Source organism: Falco cherrug, chromosome 4, assembly GCF_023634085.1.
Source record: "Falco cherrug isolate bFalChe1 chromosome 4, bFalChe1.pri, whole genome shotgun sequence".
Taxonomy (NCBI): domain Eukaryota; kingdom Metazoa; phylum Chordata; class Aves; order Falconiformes; family Falconidae; genus Falco; species Falco cherrug.
Window position 1 is genome coordinate 11,429,649 of NC_073700.1, and position 25,059 is coordinate 11,454,707.

Here is a 25,059-nt window from a genome sequence, read left to right on the forward strand (position 1 = left end):
CCTTTCTTTGCTAACTTAAGTACTGCATTCTCCAGCAATTGTGACTAAAAGCCAACTTCTCTCCTAAAAATAAAAAGTGTCTTTCACGTCTGCTCACTTTTTTGTCTTAAAGTTGCTTTCTCGCAGCAAGTAACCATAGTCTAAACTTTTCTTACTTTGAGCTGAGGACATGCACGCTCTTTGCTGTCAGCTTCCTCCTGATGAATTGCCGGATAAATGTATTAGGAGCCAGTTCTCAGAGATTTCCAAGCACAGACACATCACTGGTGCCAGGGTAAGAACCATCATAGCAAGACATGTTAAATACTCAACACTATTTTATTGTGTCTTAAAAGAATGGTGAGAGGCTAAACTTACAGGGTCCAGGCTGAGGTCGCTATTCAGCTATCCCTTCTAGAAAGCCTTTTTTTCTAAGGGTGGTGGTGGTGGAAATAATCAAGCCAACAACAACAACCAACCCTATCCTTCACATCTATTGACTGCATCTCATCGCTCGGACACTGCCCTTCTGAGGAACTGACAGCAAAGGATTGAAGAAAGGGAAAAGTGAAATACAGAAGAGCATACAGAGGTGTATATTGCTTCTCATGTTGGAAACACAGAGCACATATTCCTCCAGAGAACAGCAACCCTGGGGGTTTACTAACCCCAAGATAGTTCAGTCATGGGTTAGGTTCCATGCAAAATTGGTGTTGCTATTATGATGATGTAGTGTCATGGGATTTAAAATACCCCTAGGGCTCCTCTACAAGTAGCTTCGGGATGTGGGGAAGTCAGATGGAAACAAGACTTCTTCCTCTCCCACGATCAGTTTCCTTGCTGAGCTGATTCAGAGCAGTGCTCTTTACTGCAGGTCCTGCACATACACGGGAGTTGGGGACGTCTCAGCTTTATGGAAATCTCTGCACATTTTTGCCATGTTTATCTAAGGAAGCCACTCACCATCCCTGTCCCCCCTCCCACCTGACAAAGGGGTGCTGCACAGTGTTTCTACCCCACAGTCCACAGCCCATACTCATTTTCCCCTCAGTTGTGTCACAATTGATTGTGGCGTAATTTTTGTTGGTCCGAATCCAGACCTCTGGGACTTTTAGAGATCTCTAGGAGCTCGCTTGAGTAAAATGCGGGCAAGATTTCAGGATTTAGCCTCATCTGAATAGTCCTTGTTCTGCTGCTCACAGAAAGAGAAATAGTCACGACAGTTTGCTTATTGAACCTGGATATTAAAGGAGAATAATAACAATAATAATACACAGGAAGGCTGTACCCATCCAAGAAAGAAGACAGCAAACTGCTAAAAAACCCAGTTATATGTGAAGAAAGAAGGCATGACTGACAGACTGCAAGCAAATAACTTGCCAGTACCAGCAAAGAGAGCTCATTTCTCTATAACCCTGCAAGAGTGAACAGGTTTTTCCTAAGAGGCAAATACAGGGCTGCAAACAGACCTAAGCTGTGACATGGGAGGCTCCAGTCCTTGTATTTATTATTAGATCATCCCCTTTATGCAATAAATTTTTATGCCTGGATTTTCTTTGGCATGGATGATGACACAAATGAGACAATCAGAGGAAAAAAATCAGACACTGGAACTGAGATACTCTGTGGGTGATTGCAACACTTCAGGAAAAAAAAAATCATAATTAGAACATCAAAGGCAGATTCAGCAACCCTTCCTTGCAAGCCTTGCTGTGCTTTTTCCTGGCCCTGGTGACTCACAACCTTTAGTGTCCCTTGCTTCCCTTTTCTGTGGGATGTTGTAACTGGTTTTGTTCCACTCTACAAATTCTGCTTTCCAGTCCATGAGTGTTAGTTAACTCTTAACCCTTGGGAGATAAAGAGAGTATGTTGTTGGAATAAGGGAAGCAATCATTTCTCTGGTCTTATCTTGCTTAATATGGAAGGAAGCAGCACCCTTTGGATGAGAAAGTTCATGTGAGGAAAAGCACAGCTCAAAATACAGTCATAGCTCAGAAAAAAAGTTACATCTCCCCTTTCTTTTTAAAATAGAAACAAGTGAAAACACCTCAACTCTTAAGCTTTTTTTTTTTTTAATTTTTCTTGGTTAAGACAACAGAAAAGGTAATGTTTTTCAAAGAGAATAGCACCTTTGATTACAGGGTATAATCTGTAATGCTGGATTTGGGCTTTAATCCCAATAAACAGTTTTAAGGTTGAAGGTGCAGATAAATTCCAGATTCTGCCTCATTGGTTCACCTTATTTAATTGCAATTTTATTTTTTTTTTAAGGCAATATCTTAGCAGCCAATTTTGCTTACAGGAGAAGAATGTGATGTCTAAAAAAAGCGAAAAGCAACTGGCTGTATTACACAGATTACCTGCTTAAAAAGCCACCCCACAGAACTCCCTGTCATACATAGCATTATTCTGCATCACTTACCAGACAAGCACCTTACCTAATGAAAGGATCTCACTCCTTTCCAAATGATTTCATTTATTCCACTAAATGAGGCAGTAATTTTCTGCACATTCTTGTTTAACCGTGAGATGGTTTAGGAAACTTTTTTTACACTATGTTTTTCTGCATAGGAGTTAAACCACTTTATTCAGGTAGTACAAACCTAACCCTAATGCAGATCTTTTTCCAGCGGTAAAACAGTGTTTATAGCAGTATGGTGTATTCTTATTCAGGAAAGGAAAAAGGCTAAACCAGCCCAGGGAACATTAATTCCAGCATAAATTTATCCCCACGAGAAACTGTGGTATGTTAAAAGGAAGTCAGAGCTCTTTCGGTATAGTTACGTGTGCCTTTTTGATGTACAACTGCGGGCTGAAGGGTAACACTGAGCCTACAAACTTATCTTTTCCCACTGAAAGAACTTGAGTTATACCGGAAAACATTTAGTTTATAAATGCTAAAATTGTATTTCATATATGCAAGTATAGTAGTATGACAGCAAAATGAGTTTAATCTTTATATTTTTTAATATTCTGGTCTGTAAAGAAAACGCTTCCCTGCAAAATTTTTCATATGAAATTTTTCTTTGCATGTGCAGAAAAAACAACAAAAATATTAATGTTCAGTAATTATTGCCTGCACTCCATATACACAATCATGCTTCCTCTTTAAAAGGTTTATGATTCAGGCACTAAATATGGCCAGACTTCATTTCATGCTGTAAGTTTTCTCATGTCATTTGAATTAGGATTCACCATAAATCAGGATAAACCATTCTTGGAAAAAAACCCAGTATGACTGCAGGCAACATAAATATTTTATCTGCTTTTTTGTCTCTTTTTTTTTTTTTTTTTTTTTTTTGAACTGCATTCCATTTGTGATTTGGAGGTTGGGGGAAGGAACAACTTTCCATGTGAATATAATATTTATTACCACTTTTGATTTTTTTGACCTTGCTTTCTCTTTCCTATTTGGAACTGAACATTCAGATACAATTAGATTTTGGGTTGGGAGTGTTGAAGAGAGGCAGATGTAGAATTAAGCAACATGCTTAACAGGTAGAAAATCTATAGGTCATCCAGGACTATTAACCATGCAGCTATTATGTTTGTAAGCCAATACAAATAAATTCACTCTATTGTAGCCTGGTTAGCATCCAGAGCATTGAACTAAAAAAGAAATTTGTGCTGAATTTTAGTTCAATGGAGTTGAATCTACGGCAAGTTTCCTGAAATGGGGTTAATATTTCATTATTTTGTATCAGCCCATTGACATCACCTGATAAGTTTGCCCCCATCTTACGAATGAGGGAACAGAGTTACAGAGGTAGTGAGAGCATGTGCCAAGTCGTGAGTTCTGATGCCTCTGCATCAGTGCAGGGCAGAGAGACCCAGAGTAGTTTTGGACAAGCTCACCTGCCTGCCAGCTGCGGTGCAGCTACCGTGACATACTGTTACACTGCCAGCAGCACCCGAGCAAGCGTATCCAGAGCAGGGACACGCGCCTCAGCACAGAACCACACTGAGCAGTTGAAGGCAGCCTGTGTCACACCTCCCCTTGCCCTTGAGCTCTGTGCCCTGGGACATCCTCACACAGGCTACTTGCCTGAGCTCCTGCTGATGTCCATTCTGAGGTTGTCACAGCACCTTTTCCTTTCCAGTTTGCAGTTTCCTAATGTGCTCTGTGCTCTATCTTCTTTCACCGTAAATCAATTTATAAAAGACATCAAACCTGTAGTGATTAAACTGTTAATTTCCTACTCTGCTCTTTCCATGGAAAAAAGCACTTGAACATCACAAAGTGCTTGCCAGCTCCCCAGCAGTCCCCCAAACGTTTACTTAGGTGTTTTACTGGTTTCCCCTGTTCTCGTCACCTATCCACCACCCCAAAGCTGCCTTGAAGCAGTTCAGCCTCCAGTGCTGGTTTGTACCTGGTTTTGCATGCCGTTAGCTGTTGTACCAGAGACCAGAGGATGATTTTAAACATATGGGACTAGCCTCTGCTACTTATCTTCCTGGCCACTAATAGCTGCTTTCATAATTACGTGATGTGGAGTTAGGTGACTTGGGAATTCACGTTTGTGTTGCAATGGGATAAAAGTGCATTTAGATCATTACCACCAGATGTCCCGGCTCCTCATTTGCAGTAGAAAAAAGAATAAGTTCATCAAGTCGGTGGCCTTCAATCCCATTTGCGTATGCGAGCTGCCCCCTAACTCCACCAGCCTTGCTAGCGTAACACAGCCAACACCCCTTGTGGGGTCAAGTACATCCATCATCTATGCCTGTGGGCAGGAGCAGGCAGAGAATACACAGGAGAGGGAACTTGGCTTGGCTGTTTAACATGCTGGCCAGCCTTCGTGACGTTAAGTATCAAAGCAGTGTATCCCACCAGACACAGCAAAAGCTGGGAGGCAGGTTGGGGCTTGAATTTACAACTGTGGCAGCTTACTGTTTTCAGAGCACCTGCGTGGAGTAAGGTAAGATATTCGCTCTCGTAGACAGGACCTCTATCCTCTTGCTCTGCTGTGTAATTCATCAGGACCATAGTTTCATGAGCCACCCATTCCCTCACAAATCAATATATATTTAAAATATGTCTGTAATATAACGAATGGGATAGTCTACAGGAAGAAACTTCTAAATCAGTTGCTTCAACTGTTTTTCTTGGGATTGATCCAGCTACTTCAGCTTTTAAAACCTTTCCAGATTTTGCCTGTTGTTCATAGGCAAGGCCTCTTTCAGACACTAATCTTACAAGTGCTGGTCCTGCTTGCGCTGCCAGCGATGGCAGGATCACAGCTTACAGCAGCAGCAGGAGCAGTGCTCTCGAAGTCAAGGCGCCATTCGTATGAGTGAAAACTGCAAGATCAGAATAAGAATTACTGGTCTCAGACCATCCTGTGAATCTGTTTCTAAATGCCTTACAATGGGTTAATACATTATTAATAGAGGATATAAAGCGTGTTTAGACTGTATGCATGACAGGCAGTTATGAACACAATAGAAGATGTCATACATGGCTACAAGCCATGTTTCTAAACAACCTATTGACCTCTTCAGCAATTAATTAAAATGCATTAAAATATCTATTAATCATTCATTAACCCTTTATAAACTATAAATGAGGCTTAGCAAGAAGCAGGACTGAATTACTAACACCGGGCTGTCAGAGACTGGGTCAAATTTAGATCTGAAATGAGCAGGTGCTGCTGCCCAGCAATTCCCCTGACCTGTGCTGGCCTTATTTACGGTGGTGAGTTTCTAGCTAACGAGCGGGGGGCAAACAAGCAGCCCTCCCCAGGAAGGCAGCAAGCTGAGGGGGTCTCTCCCACCCACCAGTCCCCGGCAGCAGCCTGGCAGCTCACACCGGTGCTGGGGAAGAATTAGGCAAAAGGTCAAACAGCATCTTTCGGGGCGGACTCGGCATGCAGGCTGGAGAGATGCGGCAGTGCCTGCGGCACGGTGGGCGGCCAAGAGCAGATTTCTATGCTGAACAAAACGCAGGGAACCTGAATCCCTTCCATTGGTGGGAATATTTATTCAAATGGTAACAACTGTGGGCAGGAGAACTTTAATTATTCATCGCTGCCCAGTAAATTCGAACTCAGGGAAACAAACAGTGCTGCAGATAGGCAGCCTGGGGTTTGCCCCTCTGCTTTATTTAGCTGGGAACATGGGAAGGTGCTGGAGAAACAGGTTTTGTTCCTGTCCCTCAACCCCCAAACTTCACAAGTGCAGTATTTACTGTGCCAGACTCCTTAATATGTCTAAATTTAATTTGATTCCAGTAATGTTCCATAACCACTATAATAAAAAAACAAGCACTAGAACGATTCTCCATCTAAATCACATAATGGAGGAGACTAGGGGGAATGGCCTTTATGGGAGATTAGTCAAAATAAATAACTATTAAGCTAGTCCACTGTCAGGAGAGGATGGCGTGCAGATACAAACTCATTAGCTCAGCTGGAATACAGTAATTACTACACAGTTCTGCACTGCAGCAAGCAGCGCCACTTCTATTCCAATGTATGGTTTGCAATTTATGTAAATGAGGAAGAAGAGGCCAGAAAATGAATCTAGGGTAAGTATATGTCTTTTTTTTGGTTTTTTTTTGTTTTTGTAGAATCAGAATTACACAGCCAGCAGGACTCAGTGTCACTATTGCCTCTTGGCGAGCAGTTGCAAATACAAAATTGCGATTCTGGCATGCCAAGTTCATAGATAATTATTCCCTTTCCCCTTCCTCTGACTGTAACACCACTTAAGTAAAAAATTAATTTCTACTTGATATTAGTAAATAAATAACAGAACTGGGTTGATCAGCACTGGTCCTGCACATCATGCTAAACACATTACAGTATTTTTCAACATACATGGTTGGGAAGCAGTACATTTATCTTCTCTGCTATCATCTGCATTGGAGGGACACAGCAAAACTGCTAATTCAGAGAAAGTTCCATGTCAAGTCCATTAGCTGATGAAATCATAAGACCTTTTAAGTGATATGTACTGCTAATAGCAGACCCATTAACATTTTATTATTTGCATTGGAGTGGTTGCCCCTTCACTTTGCACATCAGCCCGTCTCACTTGAGTGTACAGTAAAGGTGGCATTCTAATTAAAATCATAGAATTGTTTAGGTTGGAAAAGTTCTTTAAGATAATTGACTCCAACTGATAATCTTGATAACCTTGCACTGCCAAGCCCACCACTAACCATGTCCCCAGGTGCCACATCTACACGTCTTTCAAATACCTGCAGGGGTGGTGACTCCACCACCTCCCTGGGCAGCCTGTTCCAGTGCTTGACAACCCTTTTGGTGAAGGAATCTTTCCGAATAGCCAATCTAAACCTCCCCTGGCACAACTTGAGGCCATTTCCTCTCATCCTGTCACTTGTTACCTGGGAGAAGAGACGACCACCACTCCATCCCAACCTCCTTTCAGGCAGTTGCAGAGAGCGATAAGGTCCCCCCTGAGCCTCCTCTCCTGGCTGAACAACCCCAGTTCCCGCAGCAGCTCCTCATACAACTGGTGCTCCAGCCCCTTCCCCAGCTCTGTGGCTCATCTCTGGACATGCTCCAGCCCCTCAGTGTCTGTCTCACAAACCTGAACCCAGGATTCAAGCTGCAGCCTCACCAGCACTGAATGCAGGGGGACGGTCACTGCCCTGGTCCTGCGGGCCACACCGTTTCTGATACAAGGCAGCATGCATCAAGTTAAAAAAAAAATAAATCAACTCTGGATTTGAATTTATTAATTCAAGTCTGTGAGACAGGCAGTTGGACCAATGTTTATAATCTGAAACTAAAGCTACAACCCCACAGCCCCCAGAAGCAGGCTACAGGATCTGTATTTGTGCAGCAATAACGCTAAGACAACGCACACGTGCCTCCGCAAGCTGACAGTGACAGCAGATGACACAGTCCTAGCAAGCAGGCACACGCTCCTGCCTTCATTATTTTCACTGGAAAAAATATTTATAGTATTTAGAAGCAGTAAAAAAGAAAGGGAACCCAATCCTGCAGGCATTTTATAAGCATGTAATGCTGCATACCTGACAAGCTGCTTACCACCTCCTCTGGTGAGGCATGCTAATGAGGCTGCTTCTGCCATGTTAATAGCTGATGTTAATAGCTGTCAGCCTGCGCAGGTGGCAGGTTTTAGCCCTATGTAAAGGCAAAGGAAATAAAACGTGTCAACAAGAACATTGTGCAGTCAGGCTGCAAAGGCTGCTTTAAAATCCATAGTTAGTGGTAAATGCAGCAACATATTTTAACAATTAGCAGAAAGCTGGCTGGCTACTGTGCATCGAGTCCTTCCGAGTATTCATACTATGGCTAGTGTTTTCACTCTATGCAGAACCATAAACTAATGGACAAAATGTCTACAAATATCTTAGGGGTGGGTGTCAGGAGGACGGGGATGGGATCCTTTCAGTGGTGCCCAGCGACAGGGCAAGGGGCAGCGGGCACAAGCTGAGACACAGGCAGTCCCATCTGACACGAGGAAGAACTTCTTCACTCCGAGGGTGACCGAGCACCGGCACAGGCTGCCCAGGGAGGCTGCGGGGTCTCCTTCTCTGAGACATTCAAATCCTGCCAGGCTGTGACCCTGAGCAGCCTGCTCTGGGTGAACCTGCTCTGGCAGGGGGCTGGCAGCGGTTGCTTCCAACCCCGACCATTCTGTGATTCTGTGAAAACTAAATATTTTAAACATTTCTGAATATCTTGATGAATGCTATAGCATTGCTGACAAATGACAGACTACATGAGCTGGATCTGAGAGTCAAGATCAGTGGTTCCTATTTGCCATAATAGTTTTAGTAGAAAATGAGCTAATTCTTATGAACTGCTGAAAAACAGATGAAGTTTCACAAGTCTTGCTAAGAAGGAAACAAATTCAAAACAAGCAGAAGTGATTTTTTTGGGTACTTATCATGATTGTAAGAACATAAAACTCTGTCAGTTAGTGATACAACACAGAGGTCTCAGAGTGGTTTGTGACATCTAACCACAGACACCAAGCTCCTGTTGTGTTAGCTTTAGGTAAGCCAGGTTAGAAACCTTCATATCCTGATCAAGACATGGAGCATTAAGAGATAAGAGAGGTCCTCAGGGTTCTGAATTGCCTTCTGATCTTTCAGAGCAGATTTAAAGCACCAAGGTCCTGAATTTCCCTCTGGAAGTTTCTGTGCCTCTCCATGTGCTGCAGAGAGCCTGGGGTCACCAAGGTCTTAGTGTAGGCACTCCAGATAAGTGTCTAAACTTCAGCTAAATTAATCCCCTTTCGTGGCCAGGCTTTGAGCAAGCTTCTAAATTGAGGAAGCCTCAGAAGAGGAAGCCTTACGAGCTTTGTTTACCAACGCAGCTCAACACTCAACAGCATTCCTTGTGGTTCAGAGGAAGCTTTCTCTTGATGAAGCTCGGACAGACTGGAGTGCACTCATACTTCAGAGAGACTGTGCTCTGCATTGCTACTCTCAGCTGGCCAAGCTGATTTCCCTCTGGAGACTCTAAGTAGCTGCAATTTCTCTTCCTCCACTCATGGGGATGTTCTTAGGGCTGCACCATTTGTCCTCCCTTGGAGCAGACAAGGATTCGTGAGAGGCAATATATATGGGATGGGAAACCCACCATCACAAAACTTCAAGTCTCATGTGGGACTCAGAAGAGATAGTAGCTGGCCAGACCTCATCTTTTCATCCTAATTTAAGGCCCTTTGAGCAGTTGACAGCTGCTTGTCAGCTTCATATTTGTGTACAGCATCTCTGGTCTTTAATTAGCCATTTAGGTCAATACCCATGCTTACAGGGAATGGCACATATGAGTAAAATTAAGATGCAACTATGCCCTTAGTAAGTCAACTTTCATGCTGCTGGACCAAGAGTGGGTTTAAGTGAATGCAAAGGCAAGTTGAGGCTGGGAAGCTGGGGACAGATCTATAGAATACAGAGAGTTGGTTGCAACCCCTGATATAGATCAGCTAAGACTTTCCATTGCAGCAGTGATTTTGGCTTAATTTCATTTTTTTTGAGAAGCACACTCACTCTTGAATGTTCACAGCAGCCCTTTAGTGTTCAGCAGGCAGAAAACCCAGAGACTACAGCTGTGCCTCTAGCTTGTTCCAAAAACTCCACTTGGTTGAAACTAAATTACAATGTTTTGTAAAATTGGAATATCCTCTCTTGGTTGCATCCCTCACAAAAACCAAAGTGGCATGCCAAGAAACCCAAAAGACTAAAACCAAACAAGCAAAATCTAAAATAACCCTACTAAAGCAGCAGCAGCACATGCTGTTCTGTGGATATCTTGAAGCTGCCGAGCAGCTCTCATTGTGAAAGAGCAGTGTCGAGCCACGCTCTCCAAGTTCCCATATGACAGTAATAACCCTCTGTCCCTCCACCCTTCACCCCCAAAGAGCAGATCAGGCAAAAGCTCTTCCCAGCACATGGAGAGGCCAGGGCCAGGGTGAGGGGCCAGCCAGAGAACCCACTGGGGTTCAGCGTATGGACTCCACCCTGCTTTTCCTTGATGGTGGTAGCTACAAGTTGTTGTTATGAAGATTTAGAAATCCCCTTTTCATTAATAACTTGAAAGTCACATTAAGGTGCCTGTCTTTAAGGCACAGCTTTCTCTCAACCCCTCGGACACGTGGATACATATGATTTACAGTGGACAGTGAAAATCTCATTTTGGCTCCCTTTTTAACAGACATCCTAATATCTAACAGCAGAATCACATACTGTTTCTTCACTGGCATACAAAATGCACGCGTAGGGGGGAAGAATTCATATGGCACAGGTAACTGCAAAACTGGCATTTTCTAACTTTGACTTCTTGTTTTCCAATTTAACAGTTTTAGCGTAGGGGATTTCTATACATAATTATATAGATTGCAATAGTACAGTCAGGAATCAGGACCCCATTGAGCTGGCATTATACATACAAAAGGTGGCCGTCTTGAAATCCACGGGGGGATTTTCAGTCTCTCCCGGTGTTACAAGTCTTTATACATGACTCAGTGACAGAACGTAGTGGTATTGTACAAAGAATGATTTTATGGCTCTGAAGCTACCTTATTCAGAAAATCTCGTACTAATCTGTTAGTCATCTTGAATGAAATTACTTCATTTGCCAGTGCAAATGATCATAGAATCATTTAGGATGGAAAAGACCTTTAAGATCATTGAGCCCAACCATTAATGCAGCACTGCCAAGCCCACCACATCTACATGTCTCTTAGCTGCCTCCAGGGATGGTGACTCAACTACTTCCCATGATCAGCCTTTTGAGATTTGTACCCACGACCTCTAGGCTTTTCCGTAATACCACTGTAAAAAAGACAAATACCACGGCCCAGTGTCTGCTATGGAAACACGGTGGTGTATCATAACCATAATTGCTCTGAGGTCACAGAACTTCCATCACAGATGACACGAGAACACGCCTGTTTGGGAGCTGTCATACAACGGTTCTCAGGAAGCAGCTTTGTCAAACAGTAGCAAATGGAGGGAGGAGAAGGCAAGTGGTGAACGAGCTGGTGAAAATCATTGTTCTAAGCCAACAGCACCTTTAGGTTTAGGGTTTGTTATGCAAGTAAAAGTCAATGCAACTGGAGTCAGTGTAAGGGGAAGGACACCTCACCCAGGGATACCAAGTGCCCATTCCTGGGCAGCAGTGAGCCTGGCATGGCATTGATCCGCAGTGGGTAATGCATCTGTATTACCGCTTTCTCCTAGAAAGGAAATTGGGGTAGCAGCTGTACGTAGCAGAAGAGTTTAAGTGTGCATGTTTTGAGAGTCCTTGCATTTATAATGAAAAAAAAAAAAATGGTTAGCAGTATTGGAGATTTAGATAGAGCTAAGCACAGTTTGAAGGAAGACAACTTAAAAGAAAGGGGCCCAGGATTACTTAAAATCACCAGATCTGGAATTTTAGTCTCTTTGTATCTCAGTTCACTACCTAGAGTACTCATTAAACACACAAGCTTTTTCAACAATGATTATGAAATGCATATAAGTAAACAGGCAGAGCCAGATAGCTTGGCTAAGGACAGATAGATAGTGCCTTAATCTTAAACAAATATGCCCGAGTTCTTTAATGTCCATAACACATTAAGCTCCTGATCCCAGTAGCTCTGGAAATAAATCCTGAAAAATTCTACTGAGGCTGTAGATTTGGGCAGGCTTAGCACAGATCGGAAACATCCTTAATTTTTCATGTTTCGTTAAGGAAAAAAGCAAAGGGCAAACAGAACACATTTCATATTGACATTAGGAGTTGGCAGTCCAAAGGGCTGAATCAGCCCTGTGGTTCCAGGGCATGCCAGTGCCACCTGATCGGGGTGGTTGGTCAGCAGGTCAGTCTGTGCACAGTGAAACTGATTTCGGCTACGTAGGGAATGTCAGATTCAGTTTAGTACCTGCTCCACGAAATCCTCCACAGAGGTACAGCTTCCCTTCCACAGAGCCTGCGCTGGTGGAGTTTGTTCGTAAGGAGAGGAGGGGAGAAGGCATGGGAGGGCCGTCCCGCCAAAAGTCACCATCAGGGTTATAGATCTCCACCGCATCAAGACATTTCCGTGTCTGTCCTCTGTCACGGCCAAGGCACCCAATTCCTCCTGCGAAAGATACATAGGTTAAATGTAGCCATCCCAGGTTCTGCCGAAAAATACATTGCTGGCTGCATCATTTTTTGTTTACCTGTCCTCATCTTCCTCTATTTTCCATTTTACAGCTCTAGAAGTTTGTTAGAAAGTAAACCGAAAGCAGACGCTGCTGCACGTTATCTACAGACATCGAAGCAAGATCCTTTCTGAAGTCTTGCATCAAAGGAAGGACAAGCAATATGTCATTGAAATGCAAAGGTATTTTCTTTTGTTTTCTGCCTATATAGTAGAAATTGTCATAATTACTTGTTCTGTGTGCTGGAAAAATTGCTTTATCATTAAGTTGCCATGGATCAAGAACTATTTTCCAATTACTGCTAGCGGATTTGACCCTCACCGTGTTAACGAATGATCATTTGGATTTGTTGCTTAGTTGTCTTCAATAAAAGAAAAAGATTATACCCATTTCTTAAAAGAAACCAACTTCTTAACAAATCCATCCAAAATGCAGGAGTGCCAAATGAGTTATTTGTGACAAACCCTATTGCTGAAGGATTAGTCAGGATGCTTTAGGTCAGTGTGCAGGACTGAAACAGACCCCAGTTTTCATTTGCTGGACATAGTGCAACAGGCTGCAGACATACCTGACATCTCAGTGTGCACTGGAAACACTGCACACTGAAATCACAGTGTAAACACTGCCTTTTCAAATCCTTTCCAGTGATCAAACCCCGATTTTGAATTCACAGCCTTTGGTTCTTGAAAATTAATATGCTGACGTACCCTCACAGGTTTTCCATCTGTGCCAATGGACACAATACCCTGTAATGAGCAATGATGGCATGCTGAAGCAGTTCTTTTGTGCATGTGTGTGTATGTGACCACTTTTAAATATAAAATGACTGCAATATGCAAGCAATTTCCACGTGAAGGCTGGCTTTCCAGATACATGTGTAGGACTGCTCAGCTGTGCAAATCCAAAATGCATTGTATGGCATGTAATTGTGCCCTTGCATATGCAAAGGGACGGGACTGCAAGCATAACCTGTGCAAGGCTGGTGCAGCTGCTTTTAAAATATATGGCCGCTAGTGCTATTATTAAGCTGGTCTGTCAGAGACATGAATATATTGCCCCTAGTGCTCAAAGTTTTACTTGCATATGATTTCCCGTCTGCCTCTTAATATGGACTGTGTTATTTTTTCAACCCTTCGTGCATTCTCTAAGGGTAGTTGCAAGAGCAACTACATGTAAATGGGGACCACGGGGCTCCAGATTTGCTACCGCTGTATTCCTATCTGTAGTTTAGGGTCAGGTAAAGATAACATATCAGTTATCCTTGCATCAGGGCAGCAAAATCAGAACCTAATTCAAGGACCATTATCATCAGCAGGAAGTTTTCCTCCAGCTGAAGTTAGCAACGTTTGATTTCGTTCAATATTTGAATTGGAAAAGCTTAACGGGGATTGGTTGTCAGCTCCTTTTCCATCCACAGCAAATCTTTCCTTGCCCTAATACCTACCAGCAAGGTCCTAGCAGTTTGTGTGTACCTAAACAAGGCTAGCATCCAAATCTTTTCTTTCCCATCTTAACAACCCCAACCGAGCAGCATTTGCTCTGATAGGCTCCTCCTCTGAGGCTTGATTCACCTAAGAGAGCTGAGGTAGGGAGTAATTGTGGTCATGGAATCTTGCTAATAATTTCCATGCCAAAAAGGGAGTTGTATGCATCACCATGCTGAGCCTTTCTCACAATGGAGCCTCACTGAGCTATTCCTTAGGACTATTTAGAAACAAGAATAAATTGCAGAGTTCAAACATTTACTTATGGTATTGTTTTTTATGCCAGGAGCATTATCTTCTGTGCAGTGTTCTCCCCTGCTCCTTAATGGCTTATAAGACAGGTGCCATTCTAAGAACAGCATGCTATTTCCCTACATTTGTAAAGAAAAAGTTTAAGGGCTAATAAAAAAATTTTAACTGATAAGGATATTTAATTGATTGCTTATCACATAGCCTTTCTGATTCTACAGCATCCTTTGGTGGAATCACAGAGTATGGTATGCAAGACAATTTGCTACCAGGGTACGGTCTACAGTGTGCAGTCTAACACAGAGATACCCAAGGCAGTTTTAACTGGGAGCCAGTAATATTAAAGCTCCCCACAGACTAATTTGATGAGTTCAAAAGACAGCTTTGTGGTGCCAAAGACAGACCGCTGCTGGTTATCAAGCTGCCTTTTTTTTTTAAATTAGTGCAGGTGTTACTGTACCCCACTGAAGAATATGCACTCATCCATAAGAAAAGTTTCCATATGAAGAATGAAAGAGGGTTTGTTCAAGCAGAGGAATGAATGGTACCCACTGGGGAACGCATGTGACACGTCAGAGTCAAACTACAATAGCTTTGCTGATTGCCTTAATATTTCAAGGCAGGGCAGCGGACAAAATGCCCCCAGAACTCTTCTAGAAGAGTAACTGCTGTTTATTTCTTAGCATGTTTTTATTGTCATTTTCTAAACTGAGTAACTGTGGGGCATGATAACTTCAGAAAGAACATAAATAATTAGGTACAGAAATGATACAGCAGTCAGTGACCTTTTGCAAAGAATTCACAACCGTTACCAATTAATGAAGACATCCAGCTGCCAATGCAGGGGACCCACCACCACTTTTTTCTGCATGGTTATTAGAAAAGTAAGTTTTCGTGACCTATTGGAACATCTTTTCAAGAGTTTAAGAGCTACCACATTTTCAAGCATTTACGAAATCTTCATTGGATAGCTTAAGTAACTTCAGTTTAACCTCCTTTAATCTTGTCATTACCAGAGACAGTCCTGAAGGTACAAAATATCTCTGTTCTATTTATGCCCTCCACAGTCATTTCAGATAAATCCAATTTCATGTCCAATTTACAACAAGAACAAAGCTAAATTCTCAGCAAATAGCAAGTAAGAAGAAAAAAATCGGAGGGGAGTAAAGTTTGATTTTCAAGCTTAGAAAAACAGTATTCTGAAAAACAAGAAATCAAGAATTTCAATCTCCTCTTCTAAATCAATGCTTACACTGAAGTATTGCCTACAAAGGAATCTGAGAATATTAGACTCTACCAGCACTGCTTTGCTGTGGTCCCAGATGCAGTAGTTGAGAAATAGTCCTGTAAGACAATACTTATTTTCCACTATGGAGACTGATGTCTCAGGCCTCTTCCTAAAGGACTGAATACACAAAGCAGCAAAAAAAAAAAAAAAAAACACCTCAAATTTAAATCAATTCACATCCGCAACCAAGTGGAGGCATCTCACGTTAACCAGACTATCCATCATCTACAATGTATATACCATGCAAGACTTCAAATTGGCAGAAAGAGAGAAACTTGCAGTGTCAGACAACTCGGGCTGCTTTGTGCTCTGTCACTGGTGGCTCCAGGTGACCCTGTCCCACTGGCTTCCTCACTCAGATTTAAGAAACCATTAAGAGTACGAGTGGAGACATACAGAATTACAGTTAAGACCGTGAAGATTGTCTTTATTTCATGTTCTGTGGGTAGAGCAGCTGAACAACTGAGTGCATGCTTTGCTGCAACAGGAGCCTCTACATAAAACGCGTAGACTTTCTAGAGGGCAAGGCAGAGTGCAGCAGAGAGGGCAGAGGGGTTTTTTAGGTCATTTTCAGGAGACTGTGCCAAGTGACCCACCAGCAATGCCTGCATCCGTACCTGTGATTTTACCTTAAACCACCCAGAACTGTAGATGGGGTCGTTAAAACACACGTGCTGTGGTCACAGCCCCCTGGGAGCCCCAGCAGGTGTGCAAAGGGAAGCAACTGCTATTTCCATGCCCACGGTGTGGAATGGATGCTGGGGAAGGTGCTTCTAATGAAGCCACACTCCCCTATCTCGTCACAAACAGCAGGTGAACTCAACAGCACGTGGCTTAGTTCTCTGCATAAAGCCCAATTGTATGTCCTTTGTGCAGGGGGAGGTGGATTTCTCACTGGGCGTTTTGAACATTTCTGTCATTTTCACATTCATCACACAAAAGGATCGAACCCCAGAACTCAGTCTTCCCCTGCCCCCGCCTGTTACAAATACACCCTTTCAACACTTTAGGCTTTTTACATTATGCACTTTCCCTAGGAGATATTCCAGATGCCACTGAAGGACTAAAAAAGCCAGGGAAGACACCTTTGTGTTCCCAAACCCATTAATGCTTGAGAGCTTTCCATATCACGCTTGGATGATTCTGCAATCAAACATACTTTCAAGGGCACTCTGTAAGCAGCGCTTCTAATGGACTTTAAATTTAACATGAAGCTCCATTAGAAAAATAAATATATAAATAAAATACATGATCTTTATCAAGAAATCAAGATAGGGAAGACAAGCCTTTGATGCAAGAAGGCAACGCAGGGTAGGTGACGTGATTAGCACATCTTCAGAATTCCGATGAGGCACAGTTCTGTGCCTTGCTATACACACGCACTGCCCGTAGCCGGCTGAAGGCAATACTGCTGTGGCTGAGGTCAGCTGCCTCCCCCTTAGCCCATGCTCATCTGAGAGGACCGAACACAATTTGAGTCACATCAGTTCTAATAACAGAACACCCTGCCAGCACTGGAGGGGGAACGCCTGTAATGGCGGTGAAGCGGTAAAGAGTCACTGGTGACAATTAGTTCAGCAGGTGCAAAGGAAATAAGTGCCTTAGATATTTCTGTGTATTTCTATAGAAGCGGGACTGACATGCAGTTGAGTTGGAAGAGGTAAGGAACATTCCTACCTACATGCGCCCAGGGACTTCAGCCCTGTTGCTGACAGCTGTAAATGCAGGCACTGGTGCAGAGCAATAGCACTTCCAAGTCTCACCCGCGCTGACCTCTTGCACAGCTGAATCCAACATGGACAGTTATGGGGTTTTTTTGCCCCCAGGACAGCCACCCAGATCCAAGTCTAGATTGCTTATTGCACATACAGGATGGCTGACCAAGATGACACCTACCAGTTGGTTGGTGGTCCAAATAAGACTGAAAAGAGCTTATTGAGAGTGGCAGGGTGATGGGGAGCTCTGAATATCAGACTTCACACTGTTTAATTTGGTTCCACTACTAAGACATCTGAAATTAGACATGAGCTACAGCTTTTCAGCCAGGGCAATATATCAGGGAACAACAAGAGCAGACCTGCTTCCAAAGGGAAGGTGACACAGGTAATGAGCTCACCAACAGGGCACAGCTCCGCAGAGAGAGGCAGGCAGTTGCAGAAGGTCCTACCACCCATCATCAGGCAAAGACAAGGAGATCAAAAAGGGCTGACCACCCCCTAGGCCTATGTTTAAATGATGCTCCTGAACCTATGGGCAGAGGGGGTGGGTGGAGGCCCCAGGCAATGCTGGTCAGGATGATCAAGACCTACTAGAGCCCTCAGGGCACTGACACTGTAAATCTTTATCATATAATTCAGTCCTCAGATCACAATTCCAAGCAACATGTATTCTTATTAGCGCCTCTTTGAATTTTTATCAAAGGAACCTGGGAAATGGGTGAAAGAAAAAAGGAGTAATTCTCCAACAAGCAAGTGAACTCTAAGTTTTGCTTCCCATGGAATAATTCACTATTAAATTGATCTCTGGAATGCACGATGGATTTAATAGCGCTACTCTCTTATGTAACATTTCCCTTCATTATTCTTTAACAGCACTCAAGCTGAGAGTCTCGGGGCTTACGCTGCGCTCTCACTCGCTGCAAAGTAGGGCTGCAGAGCAGGTTTCTCAGAGAAATAAGGGAGCAATAAAACTAGCCCCGGCAGGCACTTCCAAAGATGAAACTGAGAAGCACTGTCAATCTTTACTAACACAGAGCACAGCAGATGAGGTAATGCAGCTTGCAGAAGACATGAGGGCGAACGATTGATTAGAATCAGGGCTGAAAAAACAGATTGTCTTCCTAAACGTGGTCAACACCAGTTCCAGCCTCTTTTGTCCTCTAATGCCTTTTTCTCATTTCCTTTGATAATCCTTAAGTGAGTGGAAAGCGTTTCTTATCTGATCTATCAGACCAAATTTTTGCCTTTTTTGTTCCTCCCTGCACATAGGCACTACGGAGTCTGCGCACAGGTATAACAGAGCAGAATCAGGCCCATAAGCTGCTGCTTGTTGGAAGTATGAAGCCTAGTTATAAACAGACACGTTTATTTTAGAAGAATGTGTTATTCAAATGCACAGTTAATATTCAAGCATGAAAGCTAAAATGTCTCCTTCCAGCCCCTCCAGCTTTCCTTTCCAGAGAGACCCCAAAGTACATACTCCAATTTTATGATCAAGACATTCAATATTTAATTGAGCCTCATTTAACTGCTTAACACTTTTAAGAGAAGCTCTCAGCAGGAACTCAGGGGGAAAACCCCAAGCTGTAAGAGGTGGGATGCCAAGCTAAGGAGGATAAACAAAAATTCTTTGGTTCCTAAATCTTCCCTAATAGGATTTCTCATTTAAGTCCTTCTATATGTTCTTATTTATAAAGCAGGAATTATATAACATAAAAGCAACACATGGTTAAAGCTGTCATGGTGATACAACATTTTTTACCAGTGACCTGTATTTCAGAGACAGTAGTTCTGCTGAATGTGTTTTAACATAAGCTAATGAATATGGCATTCAAATGGATTCATCTGGATAAATTTTCCTAATTTGTATGTTGGCTGTAATAAGTTTTCAGAGACTTAGCTGGAAAGGATAGTTTCTTAAGCAAGAGATTAAAATGCATGACCTTAAATAGAGCCCTCCCATCTGGTTTTCTTCCAAAAGTGTCTCAATTGCCTCTGTCATTAAGAACACAATACTGCTCTTTCTTGGGCTTTCCAACGAATATAGTTATGTTCCTGGGAAAATATGGAGAGAAAGAGCTAAGACCAGTCAAATGGGATGAATAGGAGAAAGGATTTTGAGCCTTAGGAAATGCTGTTCATTTACTTATGAGGATTATGTACACTGTATAAATAGCATAAGATTCTCTAGGAACATTACACAACAAACAGACAATTATATTGCAGGATTGCTGATTAAGAAACACAGTACAGATTCCTGAACAATGCTATTACTCAGACCCAAAACTCTAATCTATTTCTTATTTTCCTTCCATCAGTGTGACTCTAAAATAACTCCATTTAAGTCATTAGGGTTTTACAGGCTGGAGCCGGCAATTAGGCTGGGAAGAGTTTTTGGACAGTGACTATGTACTCTCCATTCTGTGCCAACAGGACTTTTCAGAAATTAACACTTCAAAGGCTAAGCATTAGATTTTGATCTGGGTTAGAACAAAATGCATCCGACACAACACTGTTGAGATCAGCAGACCATTTACTACAGATTTACACCTACAGGGATTAGAGCAAAAAAAAGTCTGCTACTGCATCTTGTTCAAAGCTAGTGCTCCATCTATGCTTTTTGCTTCATATTTATGATAGAAATTGCATTCACACATCAGAGACATTAGAGAGGATCAACTTTCTCTGCAGTGATTCTTCATTTATGCTCTAGAGTCTCACCTAATCCTGAACGTGCTGACACCTATATGAACTGTACAGGAAGGCAGAGATCCTGCCTGGAAGAGCTGCCAAATTTACTTCATTTAAGGACTTTGTTTTCAAAAGCTGCTTGAAAGAAGTCTCATCTCTCTGCAAGGTTACTTTATGCACCCAGCTAGAACTATATATATTTCTATATTTCATGTTTTTATTTCTGGAAGAGGGGTTTGGTCCTTGTGGCATACAGAAGGTATCTTGCATGTACCTATTTCCACCTTGCCTCCCTCCCTCTCCTTCCTCTGCCCCCAGAAGCCCACAGTGGGTCTTCTTAGCTGGGTGCAGGCTGCAGGATGCCCATGGAGCCATGTGCCACACAAAGAGCAAGTATGACCTAAGAAGCGGGTGATGCTTGTGGAAATCCAAGCAATGCTGTTCAGCACGCTTCTGAATCGCCCCTTCACTGAGTGTCCCATGAGTGAGGCCAAACAGGAGCCTGTTAGATGTTCAGTTCCTGCGCACGCCATGGGGAACCCCCATCTGGAGTGAGGAGGGTACAAATGGCAATGGCAGAGACTCCAAAAAGGTCTCTCTCATCTGTAGCACAAAAGCTTAGTCATTATGCCTGAGCATAGACATCCCTGAGGTCACGACATGAGGACAACCTATGAGCTGTGATCCTCTTCAGACTGTGTCTTTTTGCACAAATTGCCCCTGACAGCATCTTTCTAGGCTCCCAGAGTGCCCAGCATTCCTTATGAAGTGGGGTGATGTGCAAGGGATCGACAGCTTTGGAGACCCTGCAGTGGTTTTACCATCCTTATGACAGTTGCTATTCCTTGGTCTGTCACCATCAACCTCTGCTCTTTCCATTCCTCTTCTCTCCTGAATGTCATCTGCGTGATCAAGTACCGCATCAGCCAGGTTACAAACACTTTCACTGCCTTCCTTTCCATGCCATGAATTGCCCGTTTATCCAGCCAGGGTTGCCATCGCAATTGTTCCCAAAGGAAAACCGGACCCACCTCGCAGCTCCACAGCCTGAGAACTCCCAAGGTAACAACAACTTCTCACCAGGAATAAACTGTGGAATGTAGCTTTTCTCTGTGAGGTTTTAATTACAGTTGGCGAATGCACATTTACAGCTGGAGATGGGGCCATGTGTGATATCAGCAGAATAAAATGCCAATATCAGTGACTGTATCACTGTTGCCAAACAGAATTCATCTGGAAATTGCTTCATCATTTCAAGAGGTCTTGGAAAATGCTTTAATCTCTTCCACAGAGATTTCAGACTGGGATGGTTAACACTTACCAATTACATTGTCTTCTCAATTTTAACAGTTAAATCTTCATTCCACCTATACTGTTAAAGGTTGATTTAAACCATCATATTCAAAGGTAGAATTTGTTGACAAATCATTTTTGGCTTAGTGTCAGGTTTGTCTTCCAATTAAAAAATTAGTCCTCATATTATTTCATTTCCTAAGGAAACAAGACTTATGCAATTACTCTCACTACATATGTGTTCTGTATCTGTGTTTACATTATTTTGTCTGCCTCTCATAGCTTCTCTGCCTGTTGGCCAGTTTCAACCAAATTTTACAGATTTATAGACATTGAAGTCCTTGCAAGGTTTGTGAAAACAGGCAATCAGGAGTTTGCGAAAGCAGTCCAGACCTAGGTCAAAATGCCTTCCCTGCAATCGATATTCGTCCTACCTGGTGGTAACTCATTTGCGTCCACACTTGCTGCAGTTACACCTTGAGTAGAGGTGCAACATCAGAACAGAGGCAGACTCAGAAGTGCAATGGTAAAAATCGCACAGTCTCAAAAATCTGCTCCCCGGAGCAGCGTGTGAGCTTAGTTACCTTTGGTAGAAATCACAAGCAAGTTTGTTCATTACAGTGAAATTATCCCAGATTTACACTGTCAAAACTGAGAAGAAACACTGCCTTTACATAAATTTAATTACATTTAGTGGCAAATTGTTAATCTCAGGATTGTGTTGGTTCCCTTAGGACTTCTGGAATAAGGGCTGCTCATGGGAAGGTGTGTGAACCAACAAAGTGGTGGAGACAGAACACGAGCCTGTTCTGGCCCATGCACCAGTCTGATTGTTAGCAAAGATTTTCTGACCAAAAACTGAAATAATAATAAAAAAAAATATTGGTACTGGCTAGCACATAAGAAGGAATTCAAGTCAATATTCAGCTCCATGAATAAATACTGCAGCACTGGCAGCTATACATAATAAAACTATACTTTCTATTTTTTTATGTGAAGGTCTGTGACACCATGAACTTTCCTCAGTGCCATTTAAACAGGCATTTTTCAGATTTAATACTGTGCTTTGTGTTCAATCTGTACATTTCATTATTGTAACGACTCAGATATGTTTCTTGCTTTGTGAGATTTTGAGGGAAGAAAATGGATGCAGTTTTCCTTATTAGCCAGTCCTTTTCCTTGTCTCAGTGTCAGGCTTGCTGTGAAGAAGACTGTCAGTTTGTTTTATCACATGCATCCCAAGGCGGCCTCTTTTTTGTCTGCCTGACTCTCTTGTGTCATCACAGCATTTGTGGTCTCAATCTCAGAGCACTTCTTACTGAAACACGTGAATACAGCCTTGCTCTTCCCAACGATTACAGCTGCTTCTGCTGCCCCCTTACAGCATCAGTGTCAGTATAAATAATTATATATATATTTAGCCTTTTACAAAGGATAGAGGTTCCACATTTTTGAAGCACCTTTGAACCTGGGCAGCCAACACTCTCATTATTTAACAGCATACTGACGCTCTCTATCACTAACCTTTGACAATAACGAAATGGATTTCTGTTTGCAAAACTCTATTTTCCATGCCGGCTTCTTTCTCCTGGTTGTGCCTATGGGCCTGTCTCAAGCCACTTCAGAGAAAGAAGTTTCTCTAAAAGAAGCCAAATGCGGCATTTAAAGCCATTTTCCCCTTCTACTTCACAGACACCTTTATTAAAGACACCCCCTGCAAAACGCTTTCTGTATTACATGCCAGAAACAAACTCTCCTTTATCCATGGTATATAACAACCCAGACAAACCCAGAACTTCCCTTATACAGGAGGTGTATTAAGCTGGTAAGGCCATATTTATTGTGTTCACTTTGATAAGCTTGTACGCAGGAGTAGTTTGAAGCAGAAGGGATTGAAAAATCCTGATGTAATTGCTGCCTTCTTCATGTCTGATGCTGCCCACAGGGCACAGGAGCACAGAAGGGCATGAATAACAACACTCATAGCCCACCTGTGGAGGAATTGACTATAGGAACTTTTTTCCCACTTCTTCAAGAACTTTCCAGTCGTACACCTATCTATAATCCCTCTCCCCATCACTTAGACAACATTCTGGCTCCTATTCCACTTCCAAAATGCCCCTTTCAACTTCTTCCCCATATCATTCCCAATGCCTGCAATGCCCTTCTTATCCATCTGCCTTTCCCTACCTTACATCATCATCTTCTCTTCAGAAAAATCCCTTGCTTGCCACCTTCTGAGGTGTTTGCTAGTGTTCAGAAACAGGTGTTTTTCCTTATGTTGGCTTGGATGGAGGTTGGGACGAGGCCATGAAGCTCTTTGGGAAAAGAGTCGTGTTACGGATGAACTGCAGAACGGGGGGATAGGGATGGGGATCATTTTGGGACAAAAGTTTCTGGGGTAGATTATTGAACTCTTTCACACAACACTTAAAACTTCTGACCAAAATACTGTTTTGAAACAAAAAATTGAAAAGATTCAATCAAAAAATGACAAATCGAAATATTTAATTTTCAAAAAAATGCAATGCGTTGAGGTGGGTGGAGGAGAATCATTCATTGAATTTTATCAGAACCCACAAATAATGTTCATTTTGACTGGGAGATCCAAATTCTTTTTCCCTGTGCCATTCCTTCATGATGCTGGATATATTCCTTAGCTTTTCACTGCTCACCTGTGAAACGGTGCTAACAAGGCTCCTCTACCCACCTTTTAAAACTCATTAATATTTATAGAACACACTGGTACTCCAAAGAAAAGTAGTTTCAAAAAGCGAAGTATCTTTGTTACATTAATCCACAACACTAAACATCCACTTAATTTGGTCTACATAAGGAAGGAAGAAATGATGTGGGGGAAAAACAACCCTAGCAAAATGCTATCCATTTAGTCCAACATACTTTGTCCTACAGTACATAGCAAAGGGTGAGATATTTCACTTCACTGAGGCAAATTGCTGGAAAGAAGAAAAAGTCATGGTACTATCTGTTAAAAATCTGTTTCCTCTTACCCAAGACATAAATCTCGCTGTTGACTACAGCTGTGCTGAAGCGGTATTTGGAGTACTTCATTGGCGCACCTTCTGTCCATTTGTCTTGGCCTGGGTCGTACCGAAACGTTCTGTTACTTAATCGATCCGGCTCATCGTCAGGCAGATCCGTCTGTATGAAATATGACAGCCATATAATAATACAACATTTGGAGGCCTCTGCACACGCCTGCATGTAATTAATCACAGCAGACAGCTCAGCAGATAAATAACATAAACACATCAATTATAGCTGCAAAGTGATTCATGCTCACTAGGGTTTAGCAGCACCCATGACTTGTGGCTGGGAGTACAATGTAAAGGCAAAGGAATAAGGGGGCATCTATATTCTGCAGCAATAAAGCTGAGGATTTGGGTAATAACAATATACTCATGGACCTGGCTCTGGCAGAATGTGCCTTTTTCACAAGGCTGCTGTAAAGTCCTAATAATGATAGAGGGAAAACCAATCTCTCTGACATTTTTTTCTTCCTGCTGAAGGTTGAAATCTATTCCCACTGTTACTTAGACTGTACCATGAGTTTCAGGGAGGTACTTTGCTGGCCTTTCTCAGGCCTGTATATATCCATAACTTATTCTGAAGTCATTTGCACGTTTATTTAGTCAGCCTAACCAGCATAATGTTGTTTAACTGCTGTAACTTCAATAGTTTTCATAATAAGCTCCTAATCCCCCG

The 25,059-nt window shown here is 42.5% G+C and overlaps 2 protein-coding genes across 4 annotated transcripts in view; one reads left to right on the forward strand and one right to left on the reverse strand.

Annotated features, from left to right (window-relative positions):
• Positions 1 to 25,059, reverse strand: part of KBTBD12 (kelch repeat and BTB domain containing 12) — a 35,173-nt gene that overhangs the window by 4,042 nt on the left and 6,072 nt on the right. Inside the window, exons 3-4 of the mRNA XM_005432518.3 lie at positions 24,345 to 24,495; positions 12,349 to 12,546 (exon numbers count right to left, since the gene is read on the reverse strand). Coding sequence (XP_005432575.1) covers positions 12,349 to 12,546; positions 24,345 to 24,495 — 349 coding nt within the window. The remainder of the gene's footprint in view (positions 1 to 12,348; positions 12,547 to 24,344; positions 24,496 to 25,059) is intronic.
• The window catches only part of MGLL (monoglyceride lipase), a 107,443-nt gene continuing 94,668 nt past the window's right edge, over positions 12,285 to 25,059 (forward strand). The window contains exons 1-2 of one of the 3 annotated variants that reach the window (XM_055709314.1): positions 12,285 to 12,373; positions 12,663 to 12,792. In XM_055709314.1, the coding sequence (XP_055565289.1) occupies positions 12,774 to 12,792 (19 nt within the window). In that variant the 5' untranslated portion in view covers positions 12,285 to 12,373; positions 12,663 to 12,773. Of the gene's footprint in view, positions 12,418 to 12,473; positions 12,564 to 12,662; positions 12,793 to 25,059 lie in introns of those variants that run through there. The other 2 variants (XM_055709313.1, XM_055709315.1) reach the window with 2 other exon arrangements.